The sequence below is a fragment of the Carlito syrichta genome, unplaced genomic scaffold (assembly GCF_000164805.1).
Source record: "Carlito syrichta isolate Samal-C Ts95f unplaced genomic scaffold, Tarsius_syrichta-2.0.1 Scaffold304002, whole genome shotgun sequence".
In the NCBI taxonomy this organism is placed as follows: domain Eukaryota; kingdom Metazoa; phylum Chordata; class Mammalia; order Primates; family Tarsiidae; genus Carlito; species Carlito syrichta.
This window is the reverse complement of record NW_007248098.1, coordinates 165,231-186,909: the sequence shown is the minus strand read 5'-3', so window position 1 is coordinate 186,909 and position 21,679 is coordinate 165,231. Positions and strand designations below refer to the sequence as shown.

At 38.7% G+C, this 21,679-nt stretch overlaps 1 protein-coding gene across 1 annotated transcript in view; it reads left to right on the top strand.

Annotated features, from left to right (window-relative positions):
- Window positions 1–21,679, top strand: part of PLA2R1 (phospholipase A2 receptor 1) — a 130,845-nt gene that overhangs the window by 74,791 nt on the left and 34,375 nt on the right. Inside the window, exons 12-14 of the mRNA XM_008059349.2 lie at window positions 13,167–13,369; window positions 16,496–16,641; window positions 20,144–20,228. Coding sequence (XP_008057540.1) covers window positions 13,167–13,369; window positions 16,496–16,641; window positions 20,144–20,228 — 434 coding nt within the window. The remainder of the gene's footprint in view (window positions 1–13,166; window positions 13,370–16,495; window positions 16,642–20,143; window positions 20,229–21,679) is intronic.

Sequence of the window (21,679 nt, the reverse complement as noted above, 5' to 3'; positions counted from 1 at the left end):
GAGGTCGATATTTAGAGCTTTTAGGAATCGCCACATTGCTTTCCACAGAGGTTGCACTAGTTTACACTCCCACCAACAGTGTAGAAGTGTTCCCTTTTCACCACATCCTCTCCAGCATCTGTTATTTTTTGAGTTATTGATAATGGCCATTCTGACTGGAGTTAGGTGGTATCTCAGTGTAGTTTTAATTTGCATTTCCTTGATGATTAGTGAGTTGAACATTTCTTCATGTGTCTGTTGGCCACTTGTATGTCTTCATTTGAGAAGTGTCTGTTCATACCTTTTGCCCACTTTGTAATGGGGTTGTTTGTTTTTTTCTTTTCAGCATGTTTGAGTTCCTTGTAGATCCAAGATGTTAGGCCTTTGTCAGACAAGGAATGGCAAATACTTTTCCCCAGTCTGTGGGCTGTCTCCCTGCTACCTTGATGGTTTCTTTGGCTTTGCAGAAGCTTGTCAGTTTAATGAGGTCCCACTTGTCTATCTTATCTCTTATGGCCCGTGCATTTCGGGTTTTGTTCAGGAATTGGATGCCAGTGCCAATTTCCATAAGGGTGTGTCCTGCATTTTCTAAGGTTCTTATGGTTTGAGGTTTTACATTTAGGTCTCTGATCCATTTAGAGTTAATTTTTGTGTATGGGGATAGATAGGGGTCTTGTTTGAATCTTCTGCATGTGGTCAACCAGTTTTCCCAGCACCATTTACTGAATGAATAGGTTCTCCTCTCCCCAGTGGTAGGTGATGGAGGCTTTGTTGAAGATTAGTTGGTTGAGAAATTGAGGTTTTGCTTCTGGAATCTCAGTTCTATTCCATTGGTCTATATGCCTGTTCCTTTACCAATACCAAGCTGTTTTGATTATTGTAGCTTTATAGTAAAGTTTGAAGTCTGGTATGTGATACCTCCTGCTTTGTTGTTTTGTTTTTTTTTTTTTTTTGCTGAGGATTGTTCTGGCTATTCTTGGTCGTTTGTGTTTCCATATGAATTCCTGTATTGTTTTTTTCTAGCTCTGAGAAGAATGTTGCTGGTAATTTGATGGGTATTGCATTAAATCTGTAGATTGCCTCAGGTAAGATGGACATCTTCACAATGTTGATTCTTCCAATCCATGAGCATGGGATATTTTTCCACTTGTTTGTGTCATCTTTGATTTCTTTGAGCAATGTTTTGTAGTTTTCATTGTAAAGATCTTTCACATCTCTGGTTAGGAAGATGCCAAGGTATTTCATTTGTGTGTGTGTGTGTGGTTATTGTGAATGGGATTGTGCTTTTTATTTGAGTTTCTGTTTGTTTATTATTGGCATAAAAAATGCAATTGTCTTTTGCACATTTATTTTATACCCCAAGACTTTGCCAAAATCCTTTATCAGTGCAAGGATGCTTTTGACAGATTCTCTTGGGTTTTCAAGGTACACAGTCATGTCATCTGCAAAGAGAGATAACTTGACTTCCTCTTTTACTATTTGGATACCACTGATCACCTTCTCTTTCCTGATTGCTCTAGCCAGGACCTCCAATACTATATTGAACAGGAGGGGAGAGAGTGGGCATCCTTGTTCTGTTCCAGTTTTCAGGGGAAATGGTTCCAATTTTTGTCTTTTTAGGAGTATGCTAGCTGTGGGTTTCTCGTAGATGGCTTTTACTATTTTGAGGTATGTTCCTTATATGCCTGGATGTTCGAGGGTTTTTCTCAAGAAGGGGTGCTGGATTTTGTCAAAAGCTTTTTCTGCATCTAATGATATAATCATGTGGTTTTTGTTCTGACGTCTGTTGATGTATTTAATTACATTTATTGTCTTGCGAATATTGAACCAGCCTTGCATCCCAAGGATGAAGCCTACTTGGTCATATGGATGATTTTTGAGATGTGTTATTGAATCCAGTTTGCTAGGCTCTTGTTGAGAATTTTGGCATCTATGTTCATCAAAGATATTGGCCTGTAGTTCTCTTTCTTTGTTGGGTCTTTATCTGGCTTGGGTATCAATGTGATGTTAGCTTCATAAAATGATTTGGGGAGGGTTCCATCTTTCTCAATCACTTGGAATACTTTCAGTAGGATTTGTATCAGTTCCTCCCTAAATGTCTTATAGAATTCTGCTGGAAAGCCATCTGGTCCAGGGCTTTTTTTTTATAGGTAGTTTACTTATTACACAGTCAATTTCCTTGATTGTTATTAGTCTATTTAGGGTCTCAATTTCTTCTTGTTTCAACCTAGGCAGGTTGTGTGATGTCAGAAAGTCTTCCTTTTCCTTAAGGTTTTCAAGTTTGTTTCCATACAAGTGTACATAGTAGTCTCTAATGATCTTTTGTATTTCTTCAGGGTCAGATGTGACTTCATATTTTGTGTTTCTGATTATATTTATTTGGGCTTTTTCTCTTTTTTTCTTGGTCAGTCTAGCGAGGGGACCATCGATCTTGTTTATCCTTTCCAAGAATCAGCTTTTTGTTTCATTAATTTTTTGTATTATCTTTTTGTCTTCTATGTTCCAAATTTGGGCTTTTATTTTAGTGATCTGGATTCTTCTGCTGAAGTTAGGGTTTTGGTGGTTTTGTTTTTCCAGCTTCCTAATGTGATTTGTTAGGCTGTTAATTTGTGATCCTTCTATTTTCTTCATGTGCATTTGTAAAGATATGAATTTCCCTCTTATTACAGCTTTCATGACGTCCCAGAGATTTTGGTAAGATGTTTCTTCATTTTCATTTGTTTCCAGGTATCTTTTCATCTTTGTTTTAATTTCATCATTGACCCAGGAGTTGTTTAGCATCATGCTATTTAGTGTCCATGTCTTTGTGGGTTCAGGGGGAACCTTGTTGGTGTTGATGTTTATTTTTATTCCACTGTGGTCCGAGATGGTGCATGATAAAATTTCGATCTTTTGAAATTTGTTTATGCTTGATTTATGGCCAAGTATGTGGTCGATCTTAGAGTACATTCCATGTGGTGATGAGTAGAACATATATTCTGTGGTTGTTGGGTGGAATGTTCTGTAGGTATCAACTAGGTCCATTTGGTCAAGAGTCACATTGAGGTTCAGGATCTCGTTGCTGATTTTTTGTTCTGATGATCTATCTAGGGTTGTGAGTGGGGTATTAAAGTTCCCAGCTATGATAGTGTTAGAGTCAATATCTTTTTTGAGTTTTTCTGGAAGCTGCTTTATGAAAGTTGGTGCTCCTGTGTTGGGGGCATATATGTTTAGGATAGATACTTCTTGTTGATGGAATGAACCTTTTATCATTATGTAATGGCCTTCTGTATCTTTTTAAATTTTTTATAGCTTAAATGGTATTTTGTCTAAAATTAGGATTGTGCCTCCTCCTTTCTTTTGTGTTCCGGTCACCTGAAAATTTGTTTCCCATCCTCTTTGAGTCTGTGAGTGTCCTTTCTAGTGAAATGGATCTCTTGAAGGCATATATTGTTGCCTGGTGATATTTTATCCATTTTGCCATTCTGTGTCTTTTCAGTGGTGCATTTAGTCCATTCACATTCAGGCTAATTATTGAAATGTGAGAGTTGATCCCTATCATAAGGTTCTTATTGAGTTGTTATTGTTGTTCCTCTTTGTTTGTTGTCTTTCTTTTGGTTTTGGGGTTGGTTTGTGTGTGTTTTATTTTTCCTGTACTCTTGTGAAGAATGTTTTTGTTCTTTTTTCCTTTTCTTCTGTGTTTAGTACTTTCTTAAGTGTTTCTTGTAGTGGTGATCTGGTGGCAGCATACGTTCTTAGGGATTGGATGTCTGGGATAGATTTTAATTCTCCCTCACTGATGAAGTTTAGCTTGACTGGGTAGGTTATTCTTGGTTAAAATTGTTTATCTTTTAGAACTTTGAAGATAGGGCTCTAAGCTCTCCTAGTCTCCTGGGTTTCTATATTTAAATCTGCTGCTATTCTAATTAGTCTTCCATGGTAGGTAATCTGGCCTTTTTCTCTTGGATTTTTTCTTTTATACCTACTTTGTTTAGGTGAATTATTATGTGTCTGGGAGTTGGTCTTCTCATTTGTTGTCTTGCAGGGGTTCTCTGAATCTCTTGTGTTTGAATTTTTGCATCACTGGTGAGATGAGGGAAGTTTTTTTCAATAATCTCATGAAATGTTTGTTGGCTTCTGTCTCTCTTTCTTTTTCAAGAAGACCAATTACTCTTATGTTTGGTCTGTTGAAGTAATCGCTCATCTCTTGAAGGTTTTGTTCTGTCTTTTTAAGCTTCTTTTCTATGTTTTTGACAGTTTGGGTTAGTTTTATATTTTGGTCCTCAAGCTCTGAGATTCTTTCTTCTACTTGGCTAATTCTCCTTTCCATGCTTATCAGTTTGTTATTTATTTCATTCACAGTATTCTTTACTCCTGTTATCTCAATTATCAACTCCTTTCTAGTTTCTTCTTGTCTCTCCTCAATTCTTTTTAATCTCTCCATTAATGTCTTGATATCTAGGTTTGTAGTTTGAGACCAGTCATTCTGGGGGCTCTTCATTGTTTGCATTCCGAAGTCAATTTTCTCAGGTCTGCTATCCCAGGGGTCTAGGAAAGACCTATGTTCTTCTTTTGGTTTTTCTTCATTTGTGTAGATTTTTCTCTTTCCCCCTTTCCCTCCCCTTCTTTAATTCTGTTTTCCAGGGAAGTTGGGGTTGCTTTTACTTCTTTTGTTCAATCTCCTGTTCTTCTATATGAGGGTCCTCTGGCTTTGTTCACTTTTGAGGCTGGACTGCGGGTTGGTGGCTGTACTTTTTGCAGTTTTGAGGTTTAATTGAGGGGGAAGCTATGATTCAGAATCTATCTGCAGATCCCAGTATCCACCAACAGGTGTATGGGCACACTGGAACCCATTTCCCACTGCCTTACAATCTGTTTGGGCAGCAGGGTTTACGTTTGCTCCCTGGTCAAAAGGAAAATAATGGAAGAAGCAGGGGTCAGGAGGAAGTTAGAGAGAGAGAAGAGTGAGAGGGAAAACAGACATACATACCAACTAACGAGTGAAAAAGAGGCACAAGGCCAGAAAAGAGTGAAAAACAGATACACAAACAAAATTCCCTAAAGCATACTGGTAATCACATAAAGACAGTCCAATGAAATCATGGCTTTTGATGCATTTTTCCCCAACACAACCAGGTAGTCTAAATCAAAAAGCAAACAAAAGTGAGCAAAACAAAACAGTCAAAACAATAAAATCAGAAATCAAAATAAGAAACCATACTAGCTCTGGAATCTTTCCTGAGTGTCTAACGTCTCTTCAGCTCTGATCTCTGGCCTTTCCCCTTTGCTTTCATTGCAGGCAGATAGATTTATTCCAAGCTTGGGTTGGTTCCCTTGGCTTGCTACCTGAGAAGTCTGCGACAGACCTGAATTGCCTGTATCTGGTTCAGTGTAGAGGGGGGCCTTTTTTCTACTGTTTAGTGATGTTACCTTAGAAACCAAGGTGGAGGCTGCTTGTAGATGGGCAGGGCAATGCAAATCTCTGCCTGGAAATGGCCTAGGTGGGCAGCTCCTCGTTCAAGGATCCTTTCTCTCCACCCATCCTTTCTCTCCTCTCACCCAGGTCCATGGGCCATCCACTATGACGGGCTGTGGGATCAGTGACACAGTTGGGTGCTGGATCTGGTGTGCTGCCAGCAGCCTGAGTTAGAGGAGGAAGCTGGCAATTCCCTCTTCTGGAGCTGAGAGCTGAGAGTGGCTGATTTGCACCTCCTTAAGATATGCTGTTCCCTTACACAACCTCGCTGGGTGCCTCGGCCAGAGCAGGGACCGGATCTCCAAAGGGTGGGTGGTGAGTGGTGAGTGGTGACAGCGGCTTTGGGCCAGCACAGGGCACTTCAGCCAGGAATGGAGCTGGTATCTCTGAGGGGCAGGTGCCTAGAGCCTCCCTGGGTGATGGTGGCTTGAAATAGGGCTGGGTGGGGGCCTAGAACCCAGGGCAGAGTGCTGGAACTTTAAGGATTGAGCACCGACCTGCTGGATTAGGTGCCCAGTCAGGGAGAGAGCTGGCAGTGGCTGAGTGCCAGGCGGATCAGTGTAGCCAGCAAGGGAACCCAGATCTCCACAAGGTGGTATCCAAGGGTCGCTGGGTGAGACATTGTAGCTGGGGAGGGAGCTGGGATCTCCACATGGCTGGGACCCGGGCCGCCTATAGCAGAGCAGTAGTAGCCAAGAGGCCTCAATAGCCAGCTTTCTATGGGTCCGAGGGTCTCCAGGCCTTGGACTGGTGCAGCTGGCAGTGGGCAGGGGGGTGGGGGAAGGAAAGTAAGAGTTTTTGGGAACTCACTTTTGGAGAATCTCATGGTCCCACCTATGCCGCCGCCATCTTACCGGAACTCAGCATTTTGTTTAAAATAATAACAGCAGCAATATATTTAAATATGTGTTATTTGCCTTTGTATAAGTGAGATGAATTACAGGAATGATATGAGGGATAAGAAGGACTTAGGATGGTTGTGACATGTCAGTGCAGGTTTGCCAATTGTATAAAATGTACCTTGGTTGTGTGGGATGTGTATTTCTGAGGGAGACTGAAAGAGGAGGAGGTGCTAGAGGGGAGCTCTATACTTTCCACTCAATTTTGCTGTGAACCTAAAACTCTCTTAAAATTATTTTTTTAATTATACTTTTTAGCAGTTCATACAAAAAGAAGTTCAGACAAATTGAATTTTTGTTGGTTTAGGATATTTGTATAGGTACTGGTGACTTTTCATAGCTCTAAATAAGAAACATCACAATTCACTCAACAGAATAATCTTGTTCTACAAATCTGAATATTATTAAAATGAAAGACTTTGTAAACGTCCATGTCATACTGTACTGCCAAAAAAATAAGAGCTCAGGTATCATTTCTGTGTACTTTGGAATTTCACTAGGAATGTCTATACCTGTCAAAATAAATTAACACATTTCGAGAAGACAAAATTTTGGAGTTTTAATGTCAACTTCCTTGGGGCATATTTAGATGTCTAAAATCTAGAATTGAAGCAGAGCTCCTTGTCATTCATAAGTTTCTGCTATAATTTATTTGAGTGGCACTATTCTTTTTCTCTTTTCCCTGAAGCAAAAATAATGCTACAATGCTCAGTTTGGCTGCTCATGCTGATTGACATTGAGTAAATTGTCTCTGAATAAGATGAAAATGTAAATCTTTTTTTGAAGAAAATAGCAATATAAAAGCTTCTGTGTTTCCCTTTTTCTTTTAAATTTCAGCTTGCAGAAACACCACCCTAAATCACATTTTCTTTCCTGCCTGTCACAAAAGAATCCATTAGCTTGCTCCCCACGTCAGAATCTTAATCCAGTGAAGTCTGACTGTATGAATTGACCACTGAACAGGAAGCCTGCAGCTTTTTATAAACTCAGCCAAGACTCTTATCTTTATGTCAGACATACTAGTAAAATATTAAATCTATGGTGGAATCATAGCTTTGCCCATTTTTTCAGCTTTGTATTATGTCCAACAAATAGTATAATGAACCACCATGTATCAGTCAACAAGCATCAGCAATTATCAATTCATAGCCATTCTCATTTCATCTATACTTCTACCCCTTCCCATATTGTTTATAGCAAATTCCAGATATCACATTGTTTAATCTATAAATATTTGTTTTATTTACAAAAAATAAAGACTCCTTTTTAAAAAACATAATAGTGCAATTATCACACCTAAAAGTAATGAACTATAATTGCTTCACATTATAAATCTTCAGTTAATGCTCAAATTTCTAAATGACTCATAAATATTATATAAGGTATTTTGTAGTTTGTTTGAATTGAGATTCAGATAAGATCTATGTGTTGCAGCTGGTCGATAGGTCTGTTAAAATCTGTTTTAGTTTCTGGGTTTCCCACTCCCCCGCTTTTATTTGTTGATGCAAATAGGTTTTGTCCTACAAATTTTCCTATAATCTGGGCCTTGTTGATTGTAATCTTCCCATCATGTTGTTTAATATGCTACTCTACCCTTTTTATTTTCCATAAAGTCAACATGCTTATTTTTAAAAAGTTACAATCAGAAGTTTGATGAGATTTAGATTTTATTTTATTTTTTAGTAGCTTTTGATTATCGATGGCTTGATCCACTGATTCATTAGAGGTTTCTTCATTTATAGCTGGGACATTTCTATAAAGAGGTAATTCCTTTTCATCAATTTTCTAGATAACCTGTGGTAAAGTTTTATAGGAAAGGCAGAATAAATGCATAATTATTTTCCTTTACTAGTTTTCAAAATGATTATTTCTTTGTTAACATCCTCCAACAGCGACCAATTAAAGGATTTTTTTTTTAGCGTTACTACTATGAAGTAAGGGCTTAAAACACATTTGATGTGTTTTAATTCATTGTACTTATCTTTTTGATGGGACTCTCTTCAAGAACTACCTCCTTAGTCCTTTTGATGTAGTCTTTGATAGTGTCCTTGCTATTTGGTATGACAAGATATAAATTTCTGAATTAGACCTAGAAACATCCATTGCATCAAGCAACCCTGGTTCCTTTCGACTGAAAATGCTATTAATTCAACGTCACAGTCAGGGCATACTGGTGCTCATTGTTAGTAAGTTTGTTATTGTTTCAAACCATTTTCGTGGACAGATCTAGTCAATGTGTATGTGTGCATATGTAAGATGGAACACTTTTGAGTTCAAGTTCATACTTTCGATTTGAATTCAGGATTATAAGGTGTTTACCTACTTCCTTTTATTGGTATTTCCTTTCTTCCATGTCAAAATTTCCCATTCTTGAAACACCAGAAAATTCTGTTATTTTTATTAAAAACCAACAACAAAAAAGGGACTCTATGAACTCTGGTATTTTCAGAAAAGTAATATTCAGGAGAAACAGGAAAAATGGTTTTGATCCATACTAACCATGGCCACTGAATAAAGGGAAAGATGATAAATTAGCTTCTTATTCAAGGAGATGCTAATACATAGAAACTAAAATGTGCTTTGTACTTAGATTAACAATTCAATATAAGTGGAGGCTCCTCCATGGTGAAAGAACATAGGTGAGTCTGTACTTACTAAGATATTCAAAAACAGTTATATTAGAACCTCCTAGGTGTCTGTATTGAGAAAAAAAACAAAACTCTTGAGATCACTCTTTTGTAGCCATTCAAACTCAGGCTCTGTGAAAAAAAATGCTTTGTTTCTAGACCCAGCTACCCCTGGCATGTTTCACTCATATGGAATAACTCAAGGGAATGTTTCTCCCAATTGTTTCAAGCCAATGGGAATCTTCTGCCAGTGGTAAGGAAATGGCATCCCAACAGAACACAGCAGATTTGTGAGGAGTAGTAAGCTTGCTTGGTTCGCAAGCACCACTAGATAGGCCAATCCATTTAAAGGCTCATCAGAGTTTTGAAATAGACCACCATATAAATGAAGATACATCATCTTATTTCTGAGCACCCTTAGGACATTTCCATATCTTTTCGTAATTGAGTGGGTGACTGCAATACAAGGTAAAAATGTGATAATAGATCTTTAAGGAAGTGCTATGGCCACCCATGGGAGAGAAACATGAACAGGGGAATGAGAAAGAGCCCTAGGGAAGAGGAGCATGATTTTAGGGGAATTCATTCATTCATTAACTCAACTACTCACTGAATGCCTGCCCACTCTGTATATTGATACGGTCTCACGGTAGATTCAGATAAATCTGGCTTCAAATCCACATTAGCCATGTGGGTTTTGGCAAATGACTAAACCTCTGTGCCTCAATTTTTCCATTTGCAAAATGCAGGCACTAGTACCTGCCTTAAAGAGTTTTTGAAGTTAAATAAGGAAAGGACCATATAAAATGTCTGGCACAGTCCCTGGCATATATATAGCACCCCAAGAAAACTCATCTTGCCTGCCTGAAGAGCTTCATTTTTCTCTGTGGAGGAGGAAAGAAGGAGAGCGACTGAAGGTGGAGAGTACAGAGGACTTGAGAGGTGAGGATATAAAGGTTGTTGCAGGGAACAGGAAAACCATTAGGCAGACTCAAGTGAAACAATTGTCTAGAGAATCTAGAGGTCCTAGTACAGTCCTTCCTGTCCTGAAGCCACAGATAGGTTTGGTTGGGTGGTTCATTTTCAGGTATTTGACCTTCTGGTGGAACGTGGAGTTTTTCCCAGCTCAGTTCATTTTATATGGCTAGATATCTTTGTTAAATGGTGGAAACTAGAGTGGTAGATTGGAATTTCTTAATTGACAGAAAGTCTCTCCATGTTTGAGGGAGAGAAGGAAGGAGGGGTACAGAGTGTAAAGCAGATAAGAAGAATCTGTTGAAATGTGAGCTTCACCACTCAGAAAAAGGATAATAGTTTTTCTTCTCCAATGAGAAGTGTGTTCTCAGATGTAAGAACAATTTTTCGGAGAGAAAAACTGCCTCTGCTTTTTCTTACACCCCTACCCTTGTTATTTGGCTCTGCAAGCATCCCCGCAATATAGGCTTATAAATTTAGTTTATATCTCCCTTAGCCCAGCCTCCCTTTATTATACCACTTTACTGCTTCTTTGGGGCTGAGACTCTAAAATTTAGGTCAAATGTTCCATTAAGTTAACCACTTTAGAATACCAATAACACTCCTGCAGCACTTTTCATCTTCATAGTGGTTCACAAACATCTCCTTCTTCACTAATGAAGATGAGTTGAATATCTATAGCGTCTAAAACCAAAGCTATTTAATCATTGTCTGATGTTGGAAAGTGAGACAAAATGCAAGACCAACAAAAAAAGTATATTACATTTCAAACTTGCTGATTCTAACTTTTATAAAATTCTTTGAACATGCAGGCAGAACTCATGCCACGAAATCCCAGTTTTTGTAAAGAAAATGGTCATAATAAGAGGAATAGCAATATTTTAGGGATGTTTTTAGCTCTTCTTATTTTACAGACATTCTAGACTAGGCTTACTGTGATTCATTGACATGCTCGAGTTTCAGGTACCTGATGTTTCTGCTGGGACTAGAACCCCAGATTTCAGGCTTCAAGTCAGAAGTTCTTTCCATGACGCTTCCCACCTGTACTCTGCAGAAACTGGAGGCTCCACTGCAGCCCTTCCAAAGCTGCTGCAAAAAGAAGGATGGAGAAATCGGGCAGGAGTGCATGTTTTCTCTCCCTTTTCAACAAGAGCAGCTCCATAGTCTATTGCATCTGGGCCTTCCATATGGATTTCCCCAGTTCAATTTTATCACACAAGCATGCAGCATCTCCTCTATTGCTCATGACCTAGCTAGACTCTGAGTTGCATTTCAAAATTATACTCCGCAGGCCTGCAAAACTCCATGCATGGCAGGGAAAGTCATATCCTACAGTCTCTCCCCCTTGCCTGCCTCTACCCCTGCATCTTTGACACAAACTAGTGTTCTGGGCCCATGGAGCCATTTGATGGCCTTTGTACAGACCAACTCTCCCTTGAATTTCTTTTTTTTTTTTTTATATGAGACATACTTTGCACGTTTCTTCTTTTATGACTAGCCATTTTCACCTTTGTGGATCTCTCTGATGCACCAGCATGCACACACACAGGACCAGGAACTTTTTGCAGATTGGAACTGTCTTCTCACTATGATGTGGGTTTCTAACACATGGTATTCACTCAGGCTTGTTGAAGATGCACACACTTGTTCTTTAGCAAACTCAACCATTCCTTCAGGAAAGGCTTTTTCTGTGTCTTCTTTTGGCTTCTTTTTCCTCACTCCCCTCTTCATTCTCCCTCCCTTTTATCTTTCCATGAGCAGAAAACAACCAAAACATGGCTGACAAGGATAATGACAGTTACCCAGTATCTAAGAAAATTGAAGCCATTACTTTTGAAGGAAATTAAGCAAGACAAATATGTGGTACAAATTGACTACATTTTTTAAAGTGCCTTTAGGTCTAGAATCATTACAAGTCTTCAGATGCTTCATCTATAATCACTTGCTTTTTACAAGCATACCTTGAAAACTCATTTCTCCTTTTTTTAGCCTTCAAAAGTCAGCTCAAATGTCACTTCCTGCGGTTCTTGACTGTCATCTCTGGGCAGGCTTCTATCACCCCTTCTGACGTTCTCCAGAATTTGAACACACTTTTACTATAGTGCTTCATGCATTATGTTTACTACAATTGCTTATTTATGTATCTGTATCTCACACTAAATTAAGAGTTAATTTTTGTTTGTTTTGTTCTTCTCTCTAGGAACTAATATATAGCCTAGCCGGCACATTGTAGACGCACAATTTTTTATTATTAAATGTTGATTTAGTTAATTGAATGATCACCCAGGATTCAAGAAAAAAACAAGCTCATTCCTACTCATTTTTCATTCTGTCTTTGGAATAGGATTGTTTTCTACTAACCTTTCCTGAAATTTGAAGTGTATTTTTTTTAGCTGGTCCATGAGTTGTATGGATTTTGCTGACAAACTTAAGCATCTTAACTCAATTTATAAATTGTTTCTATATATTAAAAATAGATTTCACATCCCAAAATGTTCAAGCATACACAAAAGAAAAAAGTAGAGATTTGTCTATAACTATGCAGTCTATCACATTTGCTAATTTTCACACAAACTGTGAAGGTAGGGGATTTTAAAAAATCTCTGTACTTCTGCTTTTCATTTAAAAGCCTACCCTCTTCCCCACATCATCTGTCTGTCTGTCTGTCTGTATGTCTCTCTCTCTCTCTCTCTCTCTCTCTCTCTATTTTTCCTTGTGTTTGCCCTGTCCCTACCCCCAGAGCTTTATCTAATTTAGAGACTTTATCTCATTCTCTCCATTCTCCTTGGTTTTAGAGTTTGTTGTCCACCTTGAATCCATTATTTTTATATTTTCCTCTGTTGAGTCTAGTTATAGAAGGAGCACTGTGCATTTTTGCATTGTTGGTTTTTCATAATGGGATTTCAAAGTTCAGCATTGAGCGAGGGGGGATATTTTGGTTCCATGCAGGAACCCCTCCTAGTTTCTACTTATCTGCCATCTGAGCTCAAAGCAGACAGTGTCCAAATTTCAGCCTTCACACTCTCTTTTCTCTCACTTTTCCATCTTCTTTTCTCCAGAGATGAAGAGAAGTGAGATAATCATGTCAATAAAGCATCCTTTTTCATCTTTATTGTTCTTGTCTGGTGCTTCATTATGAGATGTCAATTATTCAACACTCTAAAGAGCAATCTTCTCAGCACAAAACGTTTTCGTTGTCTGGTTTTAAAAATGCGTGATTTCTGCTCTTAGGCTACAGTGGTGGCTGTGTTGCCATGAAAGGAAGTCGTCCGTTTGGTCGCTGGGAAGTGAAGGACTGTAGACGCTTCAAGGCAATGTCCCTGTGCAAGCAGCCAATTGAAAATCGAGAGAAAGCCGAACATGAAGAGAGATGGCCCTTTCATTCTTGCTATTTGGACTGGGAGTCAGAGCCTGGCCTGGCCAGTTGCTTTAAGGTAATACTAAGGTTACATGGGTATTCTTGGCAAGAACAATTCTATTTCAATTTGATTCTTGTATCCCAAATTCTTTGTTCCAGCACCTTTCTTTCCAGAACAGTGCCTGGCAGACAGCAGGTGGTTAATCAATATTTGTTGCCTGTCTCTGTCTTTTCAATTATGTTCCAATAATTTTAAGTAAAAAAAATTGGCACATCCTGGTGATACTGAAGTCTTCCTCATGAAGACATATCTATTAAGCAGAAAAACCACACGCCAGTATTAGTTCCTGGGCAGAAATACCACACACTGGTTACCAATCCTGGGAGAGGACACCTGACCAGTTTCTGCTAAGTTCCCTGATCTGGCAGGAAGTTTTGCACAAACTCAGATGCCAGAGTATGAGTCTGGTAAACAGAACTCTTGCACAAGAAGTCAGGCAAAGCGACTTTATTATAGGACGGGTATTCCTTATCCAAAATGCTTAGAACCACAGTGTTTTGGATTTTAGGTTCCTATGGATTTGGGGATTTTTGCATTGTACTTGCCAGTTGAACAACCTAAATCTGAAAATTCAAAATCTAAAATGCTCCAATGAGCATTTCCTTTGAGCATCATGTCACCACTAAAAAAGTTTCTGATTTTGGAGTTCAAATTTTCAGATTTGACATGCTCAGTTTATATTCAAATATAGGCAGTAAGAAGCAAAAGCCTAGGATCCATGGGGAGCCATTCCCCAACACTCAGGAAAACTGCCCAGGGAAGATGGAATCTTGTCTGCCCATGCCTCACTTGCACCACATCTGAAGGCTCCCAAAAGCACTCCTTTCTGGGTTTTGTCTCCAAGTGCAACTCAGATCACTGGGCTTAAGCATTGCAAGACATCCTATACTACGAGGGACAAGGACAGTCCTCCTTCCTCAGGATGTTGCATGCTTTGTACATTCTGCCTGAGGATTGCAAGCAAGGGTCATGCGGGGACCTGTCCTCCTGCAATATTGAAACCACAGTCAGTATTGTTCTATTGCCAAACATATGCCAGATGGAAGCAGACACATTCATTGGGTATTAGCATGATGCAGTTTCATATTATTTCTAAACCAGTGAATAAAGTCTGTGTTATGGAATGATACAGTTCTAATAAGGATAGCTTTTGCAGCTTGCCCAACACCTGAAAATCAAACAAATTGACACATATAGTTGACATGTATGTGTATGTATGTGTGTACAATATGTGTGTATGTATGTGTGCATATATATATGCAATCTGTGAAAAAAATCTTTGAAAATCAGAGTTAGATCCTATATTTAAGTCAGTTTCTACAATCTTGTCAGAAATGCACTTTTTGAAATGTGATGTTTTTATGTTTCATGGTTTTATCTTGGTTCATTTTACAAAAAGCGATTTCACCAACTCTTGGGGGAATGTTCTATTCAAGCAGCTGGGCTCATGCAGAACAGAATGAAGACAGACTCTATCTCCAGAGCTGTTGCAGCTTGTAGACAGCATGGAACACCTGTGAATGCACTCCATTTATATTGTACATATGTATAATTTTACATTAAACTCATAAAATCATAGGCCCAAAAGTGACCTCACAGAGCAATCTATTAAACCTTCGAAGGGAGTAAACTGAGGCCTATGAAATGAAGCAATTTGCCCAGGATCACAATTATTTATTGTCAGAGTTGGAATAAATCCCTGGTCTTGAGACTTTCAGTCCAGTGCTTTTTCTACTATATGTCACCCTGATATGTCAACAAATACACAGTGTGTGTGATGCACACTTTGGTAGGATTTATGAGTTTAGAGTGATTTGGGAAGAGGTTCCCAGAGGAGGTGAGTTTTGACATATAATTTAAAAGATGGAAAGCTTGTGCTGTGGTCCACAGGATTTGGAAAGCTATTCATTCAGGTCTCAGCAAATCAGAGCCTGGTGAAGGCTAACCACAGGGTATACCTGCCTGGCAACAGAGATTCAGGCTTAGTATCAGGTGGTTAAAAATGAAAAGAGTGCAGAGAATCGGGTTCTTGAGCTCTGAGTCTTTAGTCCGTCACCGCAATCCTAAGTAAAGCCAGAAGCAGATCCTCCATTCGGCTGACTTCTTGCTGCTACCAACAGCAGAGAATTTAGACAAAGCAGAACCACTGTCCCTGCTAGTTCAGCTAAGATCTAAAGACCCTAGAAATATACCCATCCTTGGTCTCAGGTCTTATTCTTCATTTCTTGCCATGGGTCAGCCAGAGTCATGATCATACCACTAATTCAAATTTGTCAGAAGATAGTCTGGTGGGATGGAAATTCATGGACTCTGAAAGCTAGGACTCCTGGATCTAATCCTAACTCTGCCGGTTTATAGCTGTGTGACCTAAAATTTTTTTCCTATTTATTTATTTTATCTTAATTTTGAGTTGGAGTCTCACTTCATCGCCCAGGCTAGAGTGCCATGACATATTCACGGCCACCCCAGCGTCAACTTGCTGGGCTCCAGCGATCCTTCTGCCTTTCAAGTAGCCAGAACTACAAACGCATGCTACCACGCCTGGCTATTTTTTTTATTTTTTATTTTAGAGACAAGGTCTCACCAAGTTGCCTGGGGTGGTCTTGAACCCACGGGCTCAGGCAATCCACTCACCTCAGCCTCCTAAAGTGCTGGGATTATAGGCTGAGCCACCAAGCCCGGCCATATTTTTAAAAATTTTTTATTTTAAAGATGTGGGGTACAATTCAGAGTTAGGTATACAAATATTCATTATGAAAGTACCTTTGTTGATGAGGTGTGGACCTAAAATTTTTAACCTCTCTTAGCCTTCCTTCATCGCTTGACAAACATTTACTAAGGGACAAGTACATGTCAGTCATGCCATTCACTGATTTAGTGGGGAGCAAAAAGTCCTCAGAAAGCTCATTTATAAAACTGAATTTATTATGTTCTCCTCAGAAATGTGGTGTGAGGATAAAATGAGCTAACAGTTTGATGATGATTAAGCAAATTCTAATTCAATAAATGTTACTTCTTTCCACTAGGTAAAGCTTTTAATAAAGAATAATGACAATTATATTATTGTTATTCTCTTGAGCAGAGTTAAACAGCCTCACTGTATTCATGACAGTGTTAATTTTTTTTCCTTTTACTGTACAGGTTTTTCATAGTGAAAAAGTCTTGATGAAAAGAACATGGAGAGAAGCTGAGGCATTCTGTGAAGAATTTGGAGCTCATCTTGCAAGCTTTGCCCATATTGAGGAAGAAAATTTTGTGAATGAGCTTTTACGTTCAAAATTTAATTGGTAAAAAATTGTTAATTTTGAACAATTACAATTGAATAATCCATCTCCCAGTAATTGCTTGTTAGGGATGAGTATTCTAAATAGTTGTTTAAAACTCCAGTATTTGTATTAAGCCCAAAGCCAACTAACAACTAATTATGAAAGAAAAATATATAGTTTTATATTTCTATTGCACTAGGTTCTCAAGTTAGAAAACAAAGTGACAACTGTTTTGATATTTGAAATCTTTTCTGTGTGCCTCAAGTCAGAGATTGAGAACTTTGCTGCCAAACTCAGAAACTGTCTCACCCAGTGGTTTTCATTATGTTGTCTGAGGATTCCAAAGATCCTGGAATCCCAGGAGTAGGAAGAGGCCAGTTAGGGAAAGCTCCTGGTTCCTTGTTTGATGGCTCACCAGAGCAGCTCCAACCAGTTTCACTGATAATTATTTTGTATCTAACAGGAATTCATGTATGATTTTATTTGGGGGAAAAAAAGTGCCCACTTATTTTTTTTTTTAGTTCCAACCCAACCTCCTAATTTTACATTTGAAAAAAACAGTGTTTACTTATCTTTATCCATCATGCAAGTTTACAGAATTCCATGGAGTTAGAAACTCAGTTAAGTTTAAATTGGAAGAAATCAGAAAAGTCTTATGCTACCTCCTACCCAGTGTAAGAATTCCTTTCATCACATTCCCATGCTCATCCACTGTCTGCATAATTCCTTCCATTTTCAGAATGTTCCTTACTTGGGAGAAAGCCTGTTCCATTGTTGAAGGGTGGTTTCAAAGAGCAACTTTCTAGTAAGCCAGCAATCTGCCTTCACTCAGCTTGGAGCTCCAGCAATACCGATCAAGTCTACTCATGTCTCCTTTTGGGGAGCCCCTGCTCTTGGCCTCTCATTCTAGAATGTTCTTGTCAGTCAGCATACATTTTGGAAGTATCTATCTTCTATGGAAATGGCAGTTACATGCATAGCTGCTGGAGAATCCAGTAGACAGGAGAGACAAAAATCCTGTCCCTGAAGATGTGGTCTAAGGTGACACACATTCATGACTTCATACATTTTATTTAATAGAAACAAATATAATACCCGGTACTGTGCACCAAGCTCTGGAAATCTGGAGTCTCAGTGAAGGACTTGCCTAAATCCCAGAGAAAATCCAGATTTTTTAAAAGGAAAATTCAGGTTTTGGTTTTGGTTTTTGAGGAAAATCCTGGCCTTTCCCATAAGTTTCCTTGTAGGTCACTAACATAAAAAGATTAATATGTAACATATATCAAATTATTCTTCAGCATCTGCAAAAATTGACCTTAAAGGTTGAACTTTTTGACATCTCCCAATGAGAGTCTCCTGGAGTATTCTTTGGGGAAAAGGGATTTTATGATCAAACATGTTTGCAAAACAATGTACAATCTTGGAAATTTGCCGTGTACATTAGCATTGTAAAGGAAGCACTTTCTAGAAGGAAGCAGTTTCTTTGACCACAGAATTCTTTTTTTTAAAGAACATGTACTAACATCTCACAGAACTGCTAGTACCTACAGGAAATGCTTATTCTGGAACCTGGTTAGTCATCACAGCCTGTCAGGACACCTTTTAACACAGAGGTTTCTGGTCTCGCACCAGAGCTGCTGAATCAGACTCTCTGTGGCAGAAGAAGTGTTTAAGAAGCTTCCTGGTTAATTGGTTATTAGCTGAGTATGAAGCCACAGATCCAAGGGATAGGTGATAGTCACCATTGTTCTAAGTTGTACTTTGCTTCATTACTTTAACCTCTTGCAAAAACATATTTGCATATTCTGCCCTTGCATTTTAGTGAGGTTTGCTATCTGGCACAACCACACACAAACTGCCTCCAGGGTTGCTTTAAAATCAAATACCACTGCCATTTCTATTTATGTAAGTTCTTACATTTGAAATTTCTAGTAGAATTTAGTGCCAAGCATCTATCAAATTATCGATCTATCAATCTTCAACATCTAATCACAAAAACTGAATAATATATGTTTCATTTTTGCCAGACTATTGGGGAAGTCTGTCAAATCTAATGCTTAGTTATAGCAAATATACCAGATTTCATAAGTTAGCATGTATGCACTTCTTCCATGGCACTGCTTTTCTTTTTTTCTTTTTTATATATCATTATTTTTTTATTATGATATTGTGGGGTACAGTTAAGGGTTAGGTATACAAATACGTTTCATTCAGGCACCCTGTTGATTTTTTTTTTAACATCAATATTTTTTTATTAGGCACTGCTTTTCTATTTCTATTTTATTAGCCAGACATACACTCATATACATACTCACACATATGTATGTGTTTATTTGAAAATTATCCAATTTTAGGAAATTGATGAAGAGAAAATGAATACCAGTTCATCTTCTAGGAGCCAATGTACAGGAGGAAAAATGTAGAGCTGAATTCAGCAAGGAAAAAAAAGTTAACAGTCTCAGGGAGAGTGATGTGTATTTCCCACCTTTGCCACAGAGATTAATGTGCCTGGCTTAACCTCAAGGCAGCCATTTTCACCTTCTCCCAATCTAAATGTAAGGTGTCATCATGACGGTGACCAACCTGGCTCCAGTGATCTCTCGGATTTTCTAAGTGGCACTGGACTTTAATATGTATCATTCAGGCAGAGGGTCTCAAATATCTGAGAAAGGATCCTTTGGAATAGGCTTGCTTCTCTGTACTAAGGAAAATAAAGCATCTGTCATGACTTCTGAATCTTTTAAATCTTTAATTCTTCAAAATTATTCTCAGAAAATTATCTTAGTGAGATGGTCCATGGTATAATTAGGCTTTATTGCTTGATTTATTGAGTACTCTGTGGTTTGACATATTTGTACTCTGCCTAATAGGAGGGAGGCTGATTCTCTGTGGAGCTTCTCACCAAGTCTAAACCAATGGTGACTGCTGAAGTTAATCTACCATGGCTCAGGCTGGCTTGCTGTGGAATTCTTTATGTTGAGATCTATTTTGAAAAAAAACAAAAAACCCCAAACCTACTGTGTACCTTTTATTAAATAGGGATAGTGGTGATTAACTTTCAGAGAACACATAAATATTTGACACAAAACAACAAATCAAAGCATAGTAAAGTAGTATAAATATGATAATAAAGTAATAAATATATAGCAAAGTAGTGAAAGGCCCTCTAGGGAAGGCATGTTGCAAAATGTCTTACCAGTTTGCCTTCACGTGTTCCTGCCTGATTGAAAGGCATTGCCATTCCTGATGAGAAACCCATGTTCTCAATATGGGCTGAATTTTTCCCAACAGTCTATCACCTGTGAGCGAACCACACAAACCAAGGGAAATAGAATGTAAGGCTACATCTTCCCTCAGTTCATTCCACAGCACAGGGTTTCGCACACAAAAATTGCTCAATAGATATCTGTTGATCTGATCAATCCTGCCAGTAGCATCAGCTGTTTCCTGTATAAGTAAATATTTTTTGAAATTTTGGCATAATGTGAATCTGATGGAAAAGTTTTGTTTCTTCTCTTCCTAGGACAGAAGAAAGGCAGTTCTGGATTGGATTTAATAAAAGAAACCCATTGAATGCTGACTCTTGGGAGTGGTCTGATGGAACTCCTGTAAGTCTTTCCAAACTGGAGGAAAGGAGAAGAATTCAAAACAAGTGGCCCTAGATGCACTTGGTAAACCAACCAAGGAACCTAGAAATAATGACTGTAGCTCCCACAACAAAGCTGCAACAGACCTTGGTACCAGGAGAATTATCTTGGCAGGGTCTTAGCAAACATTTGCTAGCCCACACTGTTCTCACTCTGAGAAGGCATCAAAACCTCCAAAAAGTGTCCCCAAACCATCTCCCATGTGAAGAGTCTCTCTGGCAGAGAAGCAGCTATTCTTTAAAATAACACCAGGCTTTCTTTCCCCTGCCCTCCCTCTCCTGCCTAGTGCCTGATTATGTGAGTACGGGACGCTTGTCCATGTCATGACTAAAAGGAGACTGTTTTGGAGAACGATTTTCAATTTATCTGGCACTAAAAGGACAGTAATGCAAGCTTTAGAAATATCACCTCCTTCTCAAACAGCAAGTTGTTCCAGAAGGAAAAAAAACGTCTTGCCTTTCACTCATCCTTATACTTGCAAACCTCTGTGAAGGAAAGAGAACTCACTATTGCAAATTTTTTTTAGTACAATGAGGAATTCTCACACTTTTCTCACGAGGACAGGGAATAAAAAAAAAAAAATCTAAGGTGGTTTCAGTGATTGAAATGGGATCCATCCTAGGGCATAGTAAAAATCAAATTATTCCGTTTCATCTGTGAAATGGGATACTAGTAAGAGCCCAGTGAGCCCTGAATTCAGCTCCTCTTTACTGAGCCCTGATAATGTTCCAAGCACCGAACTGTATGCACTCCCATATGATCTTATTTTGTCCTTATAATAACTCAGTGCTGTGTGCATTAGAATGATTAAGTCATTTGCCTGAAATAATACATAGGGGAACCTTGATTTGCACACAGATTGTCAGACTCCAAAGCCACAATGTTAAAATGTCACAGTTGGCAAAATATCAGCAGCTAAACTTTGAAATAGTAAAGACCAGTAGAGAAAAGCCCACTATTTAGATGGTGTTTAAATTTGTGGTAAAGGGGAAGTGTAGAAAAGCTATATGTTTCTAGTGGGAACAAAAATGATAAGAGCATGCTAGTTAAAAGACAATAATAACATTTCCACTCCAATACTGCTTCTTTGAAAACGGTACCAGTGTTAGAGAGCCAGAAGAGATCTGAAAGGTCACTCAATCGTACTAATGTCTATTTTGCTGGTGAAAAAACCAAGGCCCAGAAAATGGAGGAGGGTCAACTTGCCCCATAAGTGGTAGCCACAATATGTCACAGTTAGAAGGCTTTAGCTCAATATAGTACTTGAAAAACAAAATGTCTCAGCCTGTAATCCCGGGCCTTGGGAGGCTGAGGTGAGTGAATTGCCTGCGCCCGCGGGTTCGAGACCCGCTTGGGCAACTTGGCGAGACCTCATCTCTACAACAAATCAAAAAATTAGCCGGGTGTGGTAG